General features: G+C 38.1%; 1 protein-coding gene across 1 annotated transcript in view; it reads right to left on the minus strand.

Annotated features, from left to right (window-relative positions):
• Positions 1 to 535: 535 nt before the first annotated feature.
• tinc (transmembrane protein tincar) overlaps positions 536 to 15784 on the minus strand; it is a 50612-nt gene continuing 35363 nt past the window's right edge. Inside the window, exons 6-16 of the mRNA XM_012488740.3 lie at positions 15455 to 15679; positions 15178 to 15309; positions 13145 to 14008; positions 12883 to 13070; positions 12598 to 12797; positions 11991 to 12493; positions 11506 to 11698; positions 10293 to 10425; positions 10061 to 10111; positions 8932 to 9156; positions 536 to 8630 (exon numbers count right to left, since the gene is read on the minus strand). Coding sequence (XP_012344194.1) covers positions 7458 to 8630; positions 8932 to 9156; positions 10061 to 10111; positions 10293 to 10425; positions 11506 to 11698; positions 11991 to 12493; positions 12598 to 12797; positions 12883 to 13070; positions 13145 to 14008; positions 15178 to 15309; positions 15455 to 15679 — 3887 coding nt within the window. The 3' untranslated portion in view covers positions 536 to 7457. The remainder of the gene's footprint in view (positions 8631 to 8931; positions 9157 to 10060; positions 10112 to 10292; positions 10426 to 11505; positions 11699 to 11990; positions 12494 to 12597; positions 12798 to 12882; positions 13071 to 13144; positions 14009 to 15177; positions 15310 to 15454; positions 15680 to 15784) is intronic.

The raw sequence follows: 15784 nt of genomic DNA on the forward strand, positions 1-15784 counted from the left end.
AATAATATATTAATAATATACACTTGTAAAACACTATTATTTTTAAATAAGATTTTTTTTTCCTCTCTTTATCTTGTTTTTGCATATTAAAGATATTGATTCAAACATTATCATTTATTTCAATAACACTTATTATTATAAATCATTATGTATCGCAACATTTTATCGAACTTATTGTCTTTGAAAATGTATATCAATATCATCGCTGTCACCATTATCACAAAGAGCAATTCTAGAATATTCTGATAAAATTATATCATATGTATAATTTCTTTTCGTTGTTAAGATATATTCTAGAGGATTGAAATTATTAAAAAGACTAATAAATTAAAATTCTTTAATCTTCACTCATAACAATAAACAAAAATAAGAATCGACTAATAATTTGCTGATAAAAAATTGATTTATAAAATAATGATCGAAAAATGGATAGTCTATTTATAAAATGACATAGCAAGTAAAATATTAAATATGAAATATAAGCATCACATTGCAGGAATATAAAAAAATTTGTGGGAATGAGTTTATCTATACATATGTCGAATAATTTATCTTTATTTTCTTGGTAAATGAATATACAAAGTTTACATCTAGTTTACTTGCTTATACGATGCATCGAATAATATTGATACGATGTGACAATAATAGTGTCGCTGTTATAATCGCGCATACCATTTTTCTTTTTCTCTTTGTTCCGTTCGCACATTTCCACGAATGGCAATCGATGAATCTTTTCCGGATGACAGATTGACTATTTGAAAAAAAAAAAAAAAAAATTGTAGAAACAGTACGAATTCTTTTTATCCTTCCTTTTCTTTTTTACATTACGTACATTCTATAGATATTCATAACAGTATATGCAACGAAAATAAATTTCATAGGCCGTTCACGCGACAGAAAGATCAACTTATTTGAATTATTGCGCGATCGAAATGGAAATTATGTTTCAAATCGAAGATTTCAAAAATATTTCGAAATATTTAAGGGAAAAAAAATTACATACAGCTAATATTTTTATACTTTCAATTCAATGATTCCACGATCAAAAAATATTTTGATCCATACGAATGAAAAATTACATTCCAGCATCGAGCAAGAAGCGAAAGAAAAGATTGTTATAGGAAACGGAAGTCGAGTGTCGCGGACAGACGTCAAAGAAGAAGAGAAAAATGGAGTTTGAGCCAGGAATTTGAATACCTTTGGTTTCGTGCTCCGTGAGTATTCAAGAGCGCGCAAAAGCGATAGCGTTTAACTGTGAATTAGAATAAATACCAAAGTAAGTCTAATCAGTCTTTATACAATTATTCGTACATATCCGTTAAAGTTTTTTTCTTTTTTCCTTTTTGCATCATCTTCCCCCCCTCTCCATCATTCATTCTCGCTCCTTTCTCACCCGCTAATTTTCTTTTTTCGGTCCATAATTATTTACAAGCCAAAGAAATACGTAGTCGAGGGCGACCAATTGAATGCGCGCGCACAGATATAGGCACGGACATTCGTACACGCGCAAAGGCGCAACCTTTTCTTCCCCTGTCTTAGTTTTATTCCCCTTATTTTCCATTTCGCTTTTATCCTCTTTCGCTTTTCTCTCTCTCTCTCTTTATGCGTGCTCGAGACGGAATTCTCGCGGTAAAAAACTCTGAAATGCTCCGAAACATTTTCCTCTTCAACTTTCCCTCGGATGTGAATAGCGTGTAAAATTGCTGGGAAAAAAAAAAAAAAATATTCGCAAAATCGTAGAAATTCACGATGATTATTAGATCGATCGATTTTTTTCGGAGCATCCCTTTGATCGTGTACGTTTCCGCGTCGAGAGGTCTAGCTGGATCTAAAACGAACATATATATATAAAACGTCGTTGATTGACGATAAAAAAAAAATACTTCTACAAATAGCAGCATCGATATCCCATCGAAATTCTAGTTTTCAAGTAGCGGTTCGCTCTTGCTTTCGATATTCCCGCTGCTGTTAGTAATTATTGTATGAAAATGACGAAACGATGGATGAGATGCATTTAGATTGTTGCGTATCAAATGGCGAAATTTCATAAATGTGCAAAGTCACTCAGAGTTTAAACAATATGATTAATAACTCGTCGTTTTAAAACAGCATTTCATTTTCTTTTAAAGAGAAATTATTTATATGGAAACGAAATATAGATAGACTTGTGAAATTATATATATAGAGTTTCTTGGGGAAACTTGAGGGATTATATTAGAAATCGTTCAACCATTTCATCCGCAACTATCTATAATAATTCTCGATCGTGATCGTGAGATAATTACATGAAATTTTTCAACAGGACAAGAGAATGAAATGAAACTGATATTCGAGATTACAACGATTACGAGGTATCGTATACGTGTTCAGACGAATGATACGATTTTCGAAGCCGATCTCGTTCTCGATAAAAAGATATTTGAACGAATTGAAATTGTTCTAAACTTTTTCTAAACATTCGATCGATGGCGTTCCACGTGCACGTTAACTATTTGATTCTGAGCATTCTTCTCGTCGTTCCCATTTCTATGGTCCGTTCATTGTGATATGTACGATCGGTATTACAAAGCGTTTTTTCCAACTTTTATTTTTTATTTTTTTTTTATTTTTTTTTTACGAAAAGACTTAAAAAATTTAATAACCGGCCTTTAGGAGGCCAGGTTGATCGATCGATTACCTGTATCCCATTGATTAAAATCTCACTCAAGCTTTAATTTGAATCTCTGTCGTTGTCTTTTCTTCTTTTCTTACATGTGTAGAGTTTTTTTTTTTCTTTTTTTCTTTTTAGATCGCGTTGTTGGCGCGTCGCTCTTTTTTTTTTTTTTTTTTCTTCTTCAGCATCGAATAAAGATGAAATCAAGTTTCGTATAAAAAATCGTTCGTATCGTATTGGCATACAAGAGAGAAATGCGTGTAACCCATGCGCATTGAAATTCACTTGAAAAAATATACAAGTACAGTGAAAGCTTTATCGTTTTTTTTTTTTTGTAAATCGACTCTTATCGAATCGATACATTTTTTTTTCTTTCTTTCTTTCTTTCTTTTTTTCCACTTTCGACACCTTTAATTCTCCAACGCGAGATTATTACGCAAAGAAACGAATCGATCGTATAATATGTTTATTTAAAAAACCAATGTATTGCTTCTCTGTAGGTACCATAAAGCTTTAACTGCATCCATTTTCGACGTTTCTGTCCTAGAAGAATAGATTGAAATCTTTCAATTTACTCGGAGAATGGTTCATCTATTCGATCATCTATCCAGGTATAAAAATTATATAGGAATTTTTTTTCTGACTAACGGTCGGTCCAGATAACCAAGGATTTCGAGGTTTCGAATGGATGCGCGCTGCGATTGGTTGTAGTCGCGTACGAAAGGATCGGATAGATCGCAACGAGCGCGTAACGCACGCGTAATGAATTTTGACGACCTCTTCGACGGTGATCTGGCTGACTTTCTACTAGCTTCTACTCAGCGACTAATACGTTTACATTCTCGTCTCTACTTCCTCTACGTACGGAAGTTGCGAAATCGTTCGTGAAAACAGTAAGAAAATATCTATAAGTAGGTGGTATTATTATTCCCTTCCGTCGACATTACACTGTTACAATAGAAAAACTATTTCGATTATCGTCCGAGCCATTACGTCCATTTATATGTCCGCGATACGATGAAACGTTTGCACTTATCATTTTTTGTTTTCTCGTGCTTCCATTTTATAGGTTCGACTGAAGAATAGATAAGAAGTAACAATTAGTTTCTTTTTTTTTTTTTAACATTGACGAATTGAAAAAGATATGCACTGGTATGTACAATTTAATCCTTTATGTCTTGGGTTGTAAACTAGATTTATATTATTATCTTTTATATAAGCATAATAATGTTAGGTAAAAAAAAAAAAAAAAACATTGAAAAAATTTCTGAAAAGAATAATATAAATAAGATTAAAATGAATTAGCATATACACTTTAAAAAAAAATTTGTTTATATACAGGTTTTTAATAAACATGATATTCATTAATATTGGTATTATTTTATATCATATCTTAGAAAACTTGTATTGGAAGTATTAAATCGTGTAATATGTCCGTTCATATGTCTTTATCTAATTAATTATGTACTATTTCTTAGACAACAACTTTATTTGTTATATATTTATTTTTCTGATACTTTTTTATCGTGCGAACAAGTGAAACAATTATAAAATTATAAGGCAAAGCTTTGTGAATATAATAAGTAAAATAAAACATTTCAATGGAACTGTAATAATTTTTTATACGTCGTTTCATATACATATGCATATGGTCGTACGTTGTTGTATAATGGAAAACAACTTTTTCTTCTTCTTTTTTTGAACGTGATCAATATTTTATATTAATTTTACAAATAGATAAGAAAATCTTATCAAATGCCAACACGAACGAATTTATTACACAATAAATTGTAAAAAAAAAAAAAAGAAATAAAATAAATTTGATACAAGGTTACGACTCAAAGGATTAAAATGTCAACACCACAATATGATATAGTAGACGACAGCAATATTTTCAATTTTCTCGCGAACACTACGAATTTTTATAGGTTAGCTAAATTTGATGCATCACTCTTAATGTTGTTCAGGGCCATTCTAGATTCAGGATATGTGCACAAAAGATAGAACGAACACGTGTGTTAAATACAACTCGATGAACACACATAAAAGAGATCTGTACATGTCGATTGTTTTCGACGTTTGTAGGATTATTGTGGCTTCGTCATCTTGATTTCACCTTTTCGCGAAAAACACACGCGATATACGCTCCTTGGCGATATCGGAAGAGATACAGACATTGTACATACCGATTCTACGCACTTTTCTAACCTGTTTCATCTCAAATCGTCGAAAATTGGAAGATATTTCAAAATAACAATCTTTCTTCTAGAGTGCATTTACTTGAGCAGAATTTCTTGCTACTACGTAAATAATTTCATCACTACATTCGATATCTACATTAAAAGAAAGATCTCAAATAAGTCGAGGAAGAAAGAAAAAAGCATGCGCAATATACGTATGTACACTCTTGTCCATAAATCACGGAACATTTATAATTAATTTAAAATATCTGAATGAATAACTTAATTATTTAATTACAAAGTAGATAATGATTTATAAATATATCGTGCATCATTTTTTAAAGCTTTTGTATTGTGTATCTATCTTTTAATTCTTTGACTGATAAATGTTTATCATATTGAAAATGCACATGATCGAAGAACAAATCATTTTCTTCAATACTTCATACTTCATATATTTATAAAAAAAAAAATATTCAATGTAAAATATTTAATTTATAAAACAAACATGAAAATCTATATGTATATCTATTTATAATAAAGATTTATATTTCAATAACACAAGATAAGTTTGTGCGTGAGCAAAAGTTAATTAAATATTATTAAAATTTAATAAATATTATAAATAACAAGTATACTTATGACTCGTAATTTATGAACAAAAGTGTATGCTTTTTCGATGAACAAGGCACGCCCTTACCACACTTCTTTTCTGCCATTATACTATCCATGTTATATTGTTATTCGTGTATTTAGTCATAGCTTGTAAAGATTGATAAATTCGATCGATGAATCAAAAAATACCGTTTGTTTCGTCGAATGCGTCAACAAGAATTTCTAAATAACGCGTACACTTACAACGTATGATTCATTACGTCTCATAAATTTGAGGTTATGTTCAAATATTGCATTAGGTGTATATGTATAAGCATTGGATAATATATGCGTACGTTATATAAGTTATTATTATCTTGACCGTGTTTTTATCCTGTTCCAAAGAGGTGTTATTTTCATCGAAAGTCTATAATCCGTACTCGAGGTTTTGGTTAAACATTTAAGATATGGAAATATCGTAGATATCCCGCGTAAGTTCTTGGATTAATAATAGCTTCCTAAAGATTCCTTTTTAACTTAATCCATCATAAGTATCCTAAAATCGTCATCGTTATTGTTCTAAATTCGATGAACTCGGCAAACTATCCGGATTATATTATTTACCTATCCATTATGCATCTTTTTTTTTTCTTTCTTTTTATTTCTGTCCACTCGATTATGAAATTGGGAAATTCGTTTCGATCTATATTTATTAAACACGGTATTTATTTGTTGCATCTCGTATCGTATCATCGTTGCATATTAATACGATAGTCAATTAGCGAAATCTATGATTCGAAATTCGTTTTAATCGATGTGTATATCAAATTTAATATATATGGATGGAAATTTCTGATTTATCTCTGATGATATACAACGCTGATACAAGACACGATTATCGAAGATAGGAATGCATTTCCTCGCGTTTCGAATCCTCGATTAAAATTACGTGATCGCGAAAAATAAAATTACCGTAGCGCAAGCGATATTTAAATACTTTAATATCTCACTATGCGTTAAGCGATTACGAGCGAACGAAAAGAACGAACACTTCTCGAGCGCTTTTTGTTCGCGAAACAGGACGAAATAACATGGCAGTCGATAAATAAATTCATGTTGTGACGAAGATCCAAAGATCTTTATAGTTATCATTATGGCAGTAATCGTAAGTTTCTTAACTTTTTTTTTTTTAATATAATCATCCATTGACTGGTCGTATTAGTCTATATATATGGTTGTCTCATTGTGCGCGATGAGACTTACAACATTTTCGAACAACGTGAATAGTTTCCATGTGAATGTTAAATAAATAAAATTTCGAATTTTGCTCTAATCGAATATTCAATAATTCATTGAATAAATTTTGTAATAAATAATTCAAAGACATTTCTTACAAAAGTCGATGGAAAAGTGATGAAATGGAAGATAATAAAAATCTTTGAAAAAAAGAAACTTTTTCGTGTAATTTAACGTGTTTATCAATCTTGTCTTGCACGTATCATAATAGCAGCTGATGAGTAGCGCAAGCAACGATTCGTGTCTCGTAGGATATGTTCATTGGGATATTCATTATTCGAACGAATCGGTGTATCGGGGCTCGAGAAGCGGGTACAGACAATACGCGAGAAGATGTCAAGTGTGATTTACAAATGGTATACGAAGAAACATTTGATATGGAAGAACGGGAGAAAGTGTTGTCGCGACAGACGGTGTTTTTGTATCGAAAATAAAATAAAATCCGTACGTGTCGGACGTGTTCTCATGGGTAATAATCGAAAGTATGATATGTAATAAGATCCGATACGATGGCATGATAACGATATATAACGCGAACAACAAAACGCAAACGGATGTTGTTTCGTTCAATGCACCACGCAACCACGTTCGGCGAGAGAGACAACGACCTCCGAGGCAACGTTTTCTCTCTTCTCTTCGTGACGACAATGATCCAGGAACGTGATCGGAAACGGTATACGTGAAAAGTTTGCTCGGCGCGGAGCGAGAGCGAAGAGGGTAGAAATCGAATCGATCTAATGAGGCAGACACGTGTCGGAGTCACCGCTACTGGCCATGGAAAAGTTTGCCGAGTCACGATCGCTCTGCCTGATTTGCGCTGTGGTGGTCAGCTTGCCGTTAACTTGGGACGCTTGGGGGAAAGTGTGGTGGCCGGGCAGCGCCCAAGGCTGCGTGTGCAGCTGCACGGGTGGGAACCTCTTGACGAAAGGATTGTTGGGGGCGGGTGCTATGCCGGGGAGAAGTCTGACGCCGTTGTGGTGGGACGGTAAAGTTGTGTGCGCGGGCACCGTCGAGTGTACCTGCGGCGGGACGAAAGCGTGCCTCGGCACCGATCCACAGCTTCCGCTCGAACCGCCCATATGAGATCCGGCCATGCTGTGAGAGGCGTGGGGCAGAGGCATGGTGGAGCAGTGCGGATAGGTTACCACCGGCTGGGTCGGGTAATGCGGCAAAGTGGCGGACGAGGCGTGGACACGAATATCGTTGCTCTCGGTGAATGACGTCATCCTCATGTTGGTGGACCGGCCAAACGGCTCCTCGTTCGGGTTCAAAGGCTCCGTAAGCTTCGTCCTCGACAGCTTCCGTCGTATCACCACGGTCGCCTCGTTCGGATTCTCGAGGATAACGGCCGGGCATCCTTGGCCAGCGACCGTGCCAGCTATATCATTTACGTTAACGTTCGTGCTGGCGCTCACGCTCGTGTTCACGCTCGGATTGTTAGCGCTCGCGTTCGAATTTGGATTGGCGAACAGCGGCACGTGGTTCGCATACTGCGGCGAAGAAAAGGAATGGCTGGTGCCGGGGCGACTGTTTGGCGGTGAAAACGTGATCGTCGCGGACGGCGGTTGAACACCGCGTTGGAGGGAACAGCTGCGCCACTGCGCAGACTCCTCGTTGTCTCGCTGCTCGACGACGTTGGTGGCGCCGCCACCGGTCACGTCGTCCACGCTGGTCGCTCGCCGTTGACAGCTTCCATTGCTCCCGTTACTGGCGTTACTGTGCACGCCGCTAGAGGACGTTTCGCTATGGCTGCTGGCGTTACTGTGCCCCGAGCCAGCTCCGCTGTTGCCACCCGCCACGGCGTCCAACGGCGGAGAATTGGAGGAATCCGAGCGAGGAGTCAATTCCTCGTGCGGCATTCCTGAATCAGCTCGGCGCAAGCATCGTGGCGTGTGTCCTCCGTTTGTCTGAAATCAATACGCGATATATGTATATATGTATATTCATTCGATTCAATCGAAACGAATCTTGTTTATATTTTCCTTTGACTCTTGCTTTTCCTCTTATTTGTTTATTACTCACTCTTTGAAAATTAGAAAAAGAGGAAAAGCAGGTTTCTTTGATCGATTTATCATTTGTGCCAAAGAATGAGCAAACCGATATCGAATTGTTATAATAAATTATGCTATGTTAAATAAAGATTCTACGCTTTCGAAAAGTTTGTCCGTTCTTTGATCGACGAAACAAGGTGGACAAGATTGTTAGTACCTGGGTGTTAGTGGTTAGTAACGCCGTGACAACTTCGGTAGTCGGTGCGCAAGTCGGAGTCGGAGTTGGGGTCGGAGTCGGAGGTGGCAGTGGAAGTGGCTCCGAGGAGGAATCGGGCAAAGGGTCTGGAGTCAAAAGAGGCGAAGGATCGCCTTCCGAGGGTTGCAGATCGCGATTTGCACTCGCGTAGTACGTCACTTGGTCATCGTTCACGCACTCGAGCAGCTGTTGGAACGTTTGCAATGATTAATTGCCAAGCAAATGCCAGATTTTGTCGCGATGTTGGAGAATAAGCCTAATACAAAAGTTTCGTGAAATGGTATGAAGAAAACGGGAGATAAAAAAAAAAAGAAAAGAAGAAGAGAAAAACAGAAAAACAATTCACACAGTAGTTTTAACTTTACGACACGTGCAACGACGCTTATCAGCTGTGAACACCAATGTTAGCGTTTTCTAAATACATTTACAGACTTATAGATATTGTCTGTAGAGATATATCCATATGTTATATTTTTTAATACCTCACAATAATTTGTACGTAACATATTCATACAAAAAGTTATTGGCCAATATTTTCCTTTTTCTTTTTCTTTCTGTGATAAGATGAACAATAAAATGAATAAAAGTTTTGTTGTTTCTTTTTAATAAAACTGACATAACAGTTTTCTACACGTTTCTACAGGCAATGTCAGAAACTCTGCGCGCCACACTAATCAGAAATAAGAAATTAAAGTGAAGGTGTACCTATATCGTTAATTGTAATAATTTAATCAAGTTTTGTTTCATCGTGTTTCGCGAATGTGCTTCAAGTTTTAGAGAGTTTGTTTTGTTGTTTGTACAATATCGTATAGCGCTACTGCTTGGAAGTGTTGGAGCAAAATCCAGGGACAAGCGCAAGATCGAACGTGCATCATATCGATCGAATTACACTCTTGACAAAATTTAATATTTAATCTCTATTCAAATCTAAATAATTTTTCTCTATCTTCCGTGTATCTATATAATCTATACTACCACACGTTAATACACAAACACACACGCAGTTAGCTAGTGTTAGTGTTATCACGTACGAAGCGTTGAACACGAAAAGGAAGAAAACGAAAGAGAAACACATTTTTATACATCTTACGTTTCCAAATTTAGGTATACCGTCCCTACGAGATATCAGCCATCTTTCCCACTGTTAAAGCAAAAAAAAAAAAAGAAAAAAAAATTAAATTAAATTAAACGTTGGACAGAGAGAGAGAGAGAGAAAGAAAGTCGCGACAAGAGCTGAAGAATAAAAATAAAATACTTTATGATTGAACGGAATGATTTATCATCATGAATGGAAGAACGATGATTCGTAAATGAAGCAATACCTTGTTCTCTTCGGATGTTGAGTCATCGGCCGGATCCAAGGACGTAATTAACGGTAATTCTCGTAACGTGGCGTAATCTCCGTCATCTTCAGGGCCTCCGTCACCGTTGCCTCGTCTGATTTTTCCTTTATTACTGCAATTCGAACGCAACACGTCGTGACACGTTACAATGAGTATTCTCGTGCGGATACTTGGCGATTGCTAAAAGGATCGAAAGGAAAGAAGGAGAGAACGAGAGAAAGAGAGAGAGAAAGACGATAATGGTAAAAAGGAAAATGGGGAGGGGAGGGATCGTACATGGTGAAAAAAGAAAATGACACATTAATGTCAAGTTCGTGAATAATTCATTGAATGTAAGAATATTTTATTATTGATAAATATATATATATATAAAATACGATATCTTATCCAATCACGTTGTAAAAGCAAGAGTGGCAAGAATAGGGCAGAGTTGATAATTACACGTGCTAGCAATGCGTGACGTTAACTCTTCGCGATTCTATTTGTGTGTAATCGTGACCTGAATTTCATCCATCGATTATTTATTCGTCGCTTGTTTTCGGCAAAAATATCGATGCCTGTTTGACGAACAGCTAGCAAAGATGCCTTCGTTCGAAACAAACATTGTTATCTCTGAAGGTGAAGCTCGATGGAAATGTGACACTTTATATCCCAAACGAATCAAAAAAAGATTTGCATCACTTTTCCTCCAAGCTCCTACCTATTAAATATCTTGTAATCTCAAAGAGTTAACCAATGTAGAATTTATTCGTTAAAGCACACAATTTGATAAAATTAGCCAACACGCGGATGTATATGTACGTACGTAAGCACGAGATACAAACATGGTACGATCGAGTGAAAAAAAAAAAAAAAAAAGAAAGAAAAAAAAAGATTCAAGGTGAGAAAGAGGATCGATAGAACATTATATTCGCTTGAATATCGTGAGAGTAACAAAGTATTGTAAAAATACATAATAGCAAAAGCAAGAAATTTCGCGGGGAACGCACGATCAAAGGCATGGGTTATATAAATTTTCCGATTGGCTGTTAGATCCGGATTGGGACGATAGATTCGGGCCAATTCTACGTATAATAATTTTGGATTAGCCAGTTTGAGGGAAGGAAAGAGAAACGAAAGTGAAGACGAGCAATGAGCACGGGCACAACGATACATACAGAAAGACATCAAGAGGAGGGAGGAGGGTAGTTACCGCGAGCCTGACGTACTAGGCAGGTCGTTAAAGGTGACCTTGGGTTTCAATTTCTTGTTCAGCCATCCTTTCTCCGTCGCTGGTGCACCGTTCTCGTTCGGCGATCTAGTCGGCGACGGGCGCAATTTTGGTCTCAGCCAATAGATTTGTTCATCGTCGGCCACTGAATCGCCGTTAACGGAATCAGTATTTCCTATGCAGTTAAAAGAAAATATAAAAATATCAACGCGACTTGTTTCGCTCGTGATTATGTAACAAAAAGAGTTATTATACAAAATTTATCCGTTTCGAGTCACTTTGAATCTTTCAGATAAAGCTATTTATAGGTTATACTTTATAGGTTATATCGCAGAAAACATCGAGATTTGGATAAATTTTCATTCGCAATGTTTGTTATTCACAATTTGTAGCCACAAAATGGCTAAAAAATCACGTTAGTGTTATACGATAAATCTTGAATCTCGTTCATTCGAGGCGTATCTTACCTTGAGCACGTGCTTTCCTCTCGATAGCCGCCTTTTGTATCACGCTCATGATAGCCTTTTTCGGTGAAGCGTCGGCAATGGTGTACGTCCTGCCGTTACCGACAACTAGTAATGGCGCGTTGGTTCCGTCCTCATCGTCCCTGGCCGATAACAGATCGACGTCGGTCACAAGTTTTACCGATCTTGCCGATCTAACGGTTGCACGGCCTATCGTCACTCGCAATTTGAACGTCCAACGTTGTTTTATCGTGAGGAATATCCATAAAACCAGCCATAGGAACAGATGCAGGACGGTGGCGACGAGACATGCTAAAATTGCACCGTCCAGGCTGCCACGGTACACGACACTGTAGTCGTAGAGCAACGGCGCGCTGCATATCGCGATTGCCAAGAACACGCATAGAGCGGTGCAATGGATAAAATATATCCAACCGTTTCCGTTTCGATTCTCCTTCGACAAGATAATTCGACGCTCGCGTTCGTGATTTAGAAACGCTGTGAACCTGTGTGTCGTAATAAAATGGATTGTTTTCTTTGTTTCATTTCGTGGACACACACTGAAGGCAAGCGAACGGAATGGAATGGAAGAAAACGGAAGGGAACTTACCTGCCGTAAGCGTAGAAATACATCACCATGCTGGAGCAAAGCACCAAGAGGGAGGAGAGAGCGAACAATACGAGCGTAACGTGTGGATTCAGCAGAAAGTACGAGTCACCGAAAATGGTCGATATGCTGCTTGTGGTCGATATCGTACGATACTGTTGGCGAAGAACCGGTAGCACCTTCAAAGGCCCCATTACTTGGACCTGTTAAAACAGATTTATCGTTTTATTTAATTTAACGAACGAAATGACAGAAAATAAGATACAAAGCATACGTAGAGTTACTCGCCTTATAAAGAACGGACATTCCAACGTAGGCCAATAAGCTCTGGGCGGAATTGATGATTAATTGGAAGCTAAAAATCGTGGCTAATGGTTTATTGCACGACCAAAAAACCGCCGGATACCTCACGGAATATACGCCAAGAGCGACGGCGTAATTCAAATACTCGAGAGTAATAGGTCCGTACGATTCGGCTGTAGAAGATGGAATAATCGTTATGAGACGTAACGAATCGAATTTAGAGAGAAGCGAAAGAAAGACATCATACCCGATTGTAATTCAAGATTCAACTTTTCCGGATGATCCAAATCGGCCAAGCTGTTCATCGTTAACGACATACTCTGCGCGGTCATATTTCCAGCAGAGACAGTCTTCGGTCTGACCGTCGTCGAATTTCTTCCTACGTTCTTTATTTTCGACTTGCTCTTTAAACTGTTATTTTTAACGATCGTCTTGCTAGTGACTGGTCGCCTGACAGTATTTCCATATTTCATCGGATTGGACGTCGAGGGAAAAATGGACGCGAGCGTTGATGCTGCCACGGCGGTAGTCGCGGTTCCAACTGTAGCTACTTTTCCTATTTCCGACGTTCTCGTCGACGTCGATGCTTTCGCGTTCCTCGTTATCGACAATGTTGTCATCGTCGCTGTTGTCGTTGGCGCTTCCGTACTCGTCGTTGTTGTAATCGACGATGCATTACTATTGGCGGCCATTGTCGAGTTTAAAATCGTGGACGGTGTTTTCGGTGCATCGATAATGATTTCTTGCGTCGAGGGCGTAGTTGTAGCTCGTTTGGCAGGTAGGGCGGAAGTGGTACTCGGAACTCGAGTATCAGATGTGGATAGACCGTTACTCGCCGCTCGAAATAACCCGTTATACCTTGTAGTTTCCTGGTGTCGAGATTCGACCGCGATCGATTTATTGATAAGATCGATCAGTTCTGATTTCATAGTGGTAATATCGTTCCCTGTATTATCGGTGGATTCGTCGTCGGGTGTTAAAGTGACGAAAGGTTGGGGCGTTATGAAACCGGTCAAGATGCTAAGATTTACGGTCGGATTCATGAAGCTTGACACGACCAGTCGATCGCGATGAGTCACCAGCCAATCCAGATCCGTACGCCATATCGTTTCTGGAAAATAAAACATACCGTATTAATCGTGTTTGATCATCTGAATTGCGGTCGATTCGGTGGACGAGTACCACTTTACGCGGGATCTGTTTACAAGTTGGCGAATGCGTTGATCGAATGCACGAACGACTTTTGTAAAAATATAAAGTTATTATATATACATTTATAAAGGGAGGGAAAAAATAGGGAGAAGAGATGTTGTATAATAATATTTGTGATAACGGAATTAATTAATTTCTACTCGTATTTTTTTATAAATTTTGCTCGTTTAAAATAATAAAATCCGATATCGTTTAATCAGATATTTGCGTCTGTACAATGAAATCACTCCACTGTAAAGCGGTTCGGTTTCTCGATAAGGATATAAAAATATATATGGATATAAAAAAAAGGATCGAAAAGGGGGAGCGAAAAAGGAAGTAGGAACGAAAGCGAAAAGCCATCGAGTCTCGGAATCCGAGAGGCAACCGTATCGCGAATTGAGGAATAGTTATCCGTTGGAGGGAACGAGATGGTACACGGTTAAGTTGTTCAAGGTAGAAGGAGAAATCCTGTAGCTAGCTGTATACACACACCTGGCCGATCAATACACGAACCAGAACGTAGTCAGGACGAAGTTGCCCCGTTACATTCCAACCGCCCCTTTCTCCGTCATTTTATCCCATAACGATAGCGATCCGAATCCGCGATCGATTATCGCGTCATCGATTCGATCGAAATTTTCTTAACGAATTGGAATGATAATACTAAGCCCGGCGGCTTAGTTTTAAGAAAGGAAATTGCGTGCCACAGGATGATACCTTGCCTTCCGAATAATACCATCACTTTGCACGCAAGCTCATAAATCTCATAATTTACCACGATTTTCGTTTAACGCAATGAACGGATTCTTTCGAATTGACATTTTGAAAAAAAAAAAAAAAAATACATATACGTTTAAAAGAAAAGTTTGTACAAAAATAATCTTATAGATTATCCGATTTAAATAAATATCAGAAAACGTTATTAGCACATCGTTATTCCAAGATATTATCGTTTCTTTTCGTTAAATTTCGTTATTGCTAAAAAAAAAAAAAAAAAAAAAAAACCCACGACAATTGTACCTCTCCGTTAATCGTAAGCCAGCAAATAAAATAAAACGTCGAAACGATGGATGTTGATGTCATTACCTTTTGGCAAAAATCCAGCGTGTATCAGCCTGGCCTCCATGAGAAGCGAGGGTAGGAGGAAGCACATGGCCGTGCAAAGGTGTACGAAAGCGGCCGTGGGACCCCCGTGTCTCCATAAATTGTTCGCCAAACCTGTGAATTGACCGACCGAATCATCGTGTAGTGCGTGATTGTCCTCGAGTAAACATTCCCCCCTCCACTCCCCGCGTTGCGACGCTTCAACGCGGGAAAGGAAATGAAAGGCGGAGGGGGAAAAAGAGAGGAAAGATGTACTTACTGTGGTCGGGGTTGTTGGTGAGCAGGGACGAAGGTGGATCGCGCGAGCACGCGCTTAAATGACGGCCAAGTTTCACCCCATCGTTCGCCAGGTTGCCGAGCTTTAAAAATGCCGCGCCAAGCAGGACGGGCAACAAAACGACTCCAGCACCGGCCAGCACCAAGCACGCGTACAGCTCCACCTTTGGCGGTGGAGCGTCCGCGGGCCAAGGTAACGATAAATACGCTGGAAAAAAATTCCCTCCTTTTTTCTCTCTTTCTTTCTCTCTCTCTCTTTGCCACCTTTGTACGGTGGCTCCCTCTTCGCCTTTTTTCCCATTCTTCGAAATAA

Source organism: Apis florea, unplaced genomic scaffold (assembly GCF_048593485.1).
Source record: "Apis florea isolate Af1SG1 unplaced genomic scaffold, ASM4859348v1 contig_2274_pilon, whole genome shotgun sequence".
Lineage (NCBI taxonomy): Eukaryota > Metazoa > Arthropoda > Insecta > Hymenoptera > Apidae > Apis > Apis florea.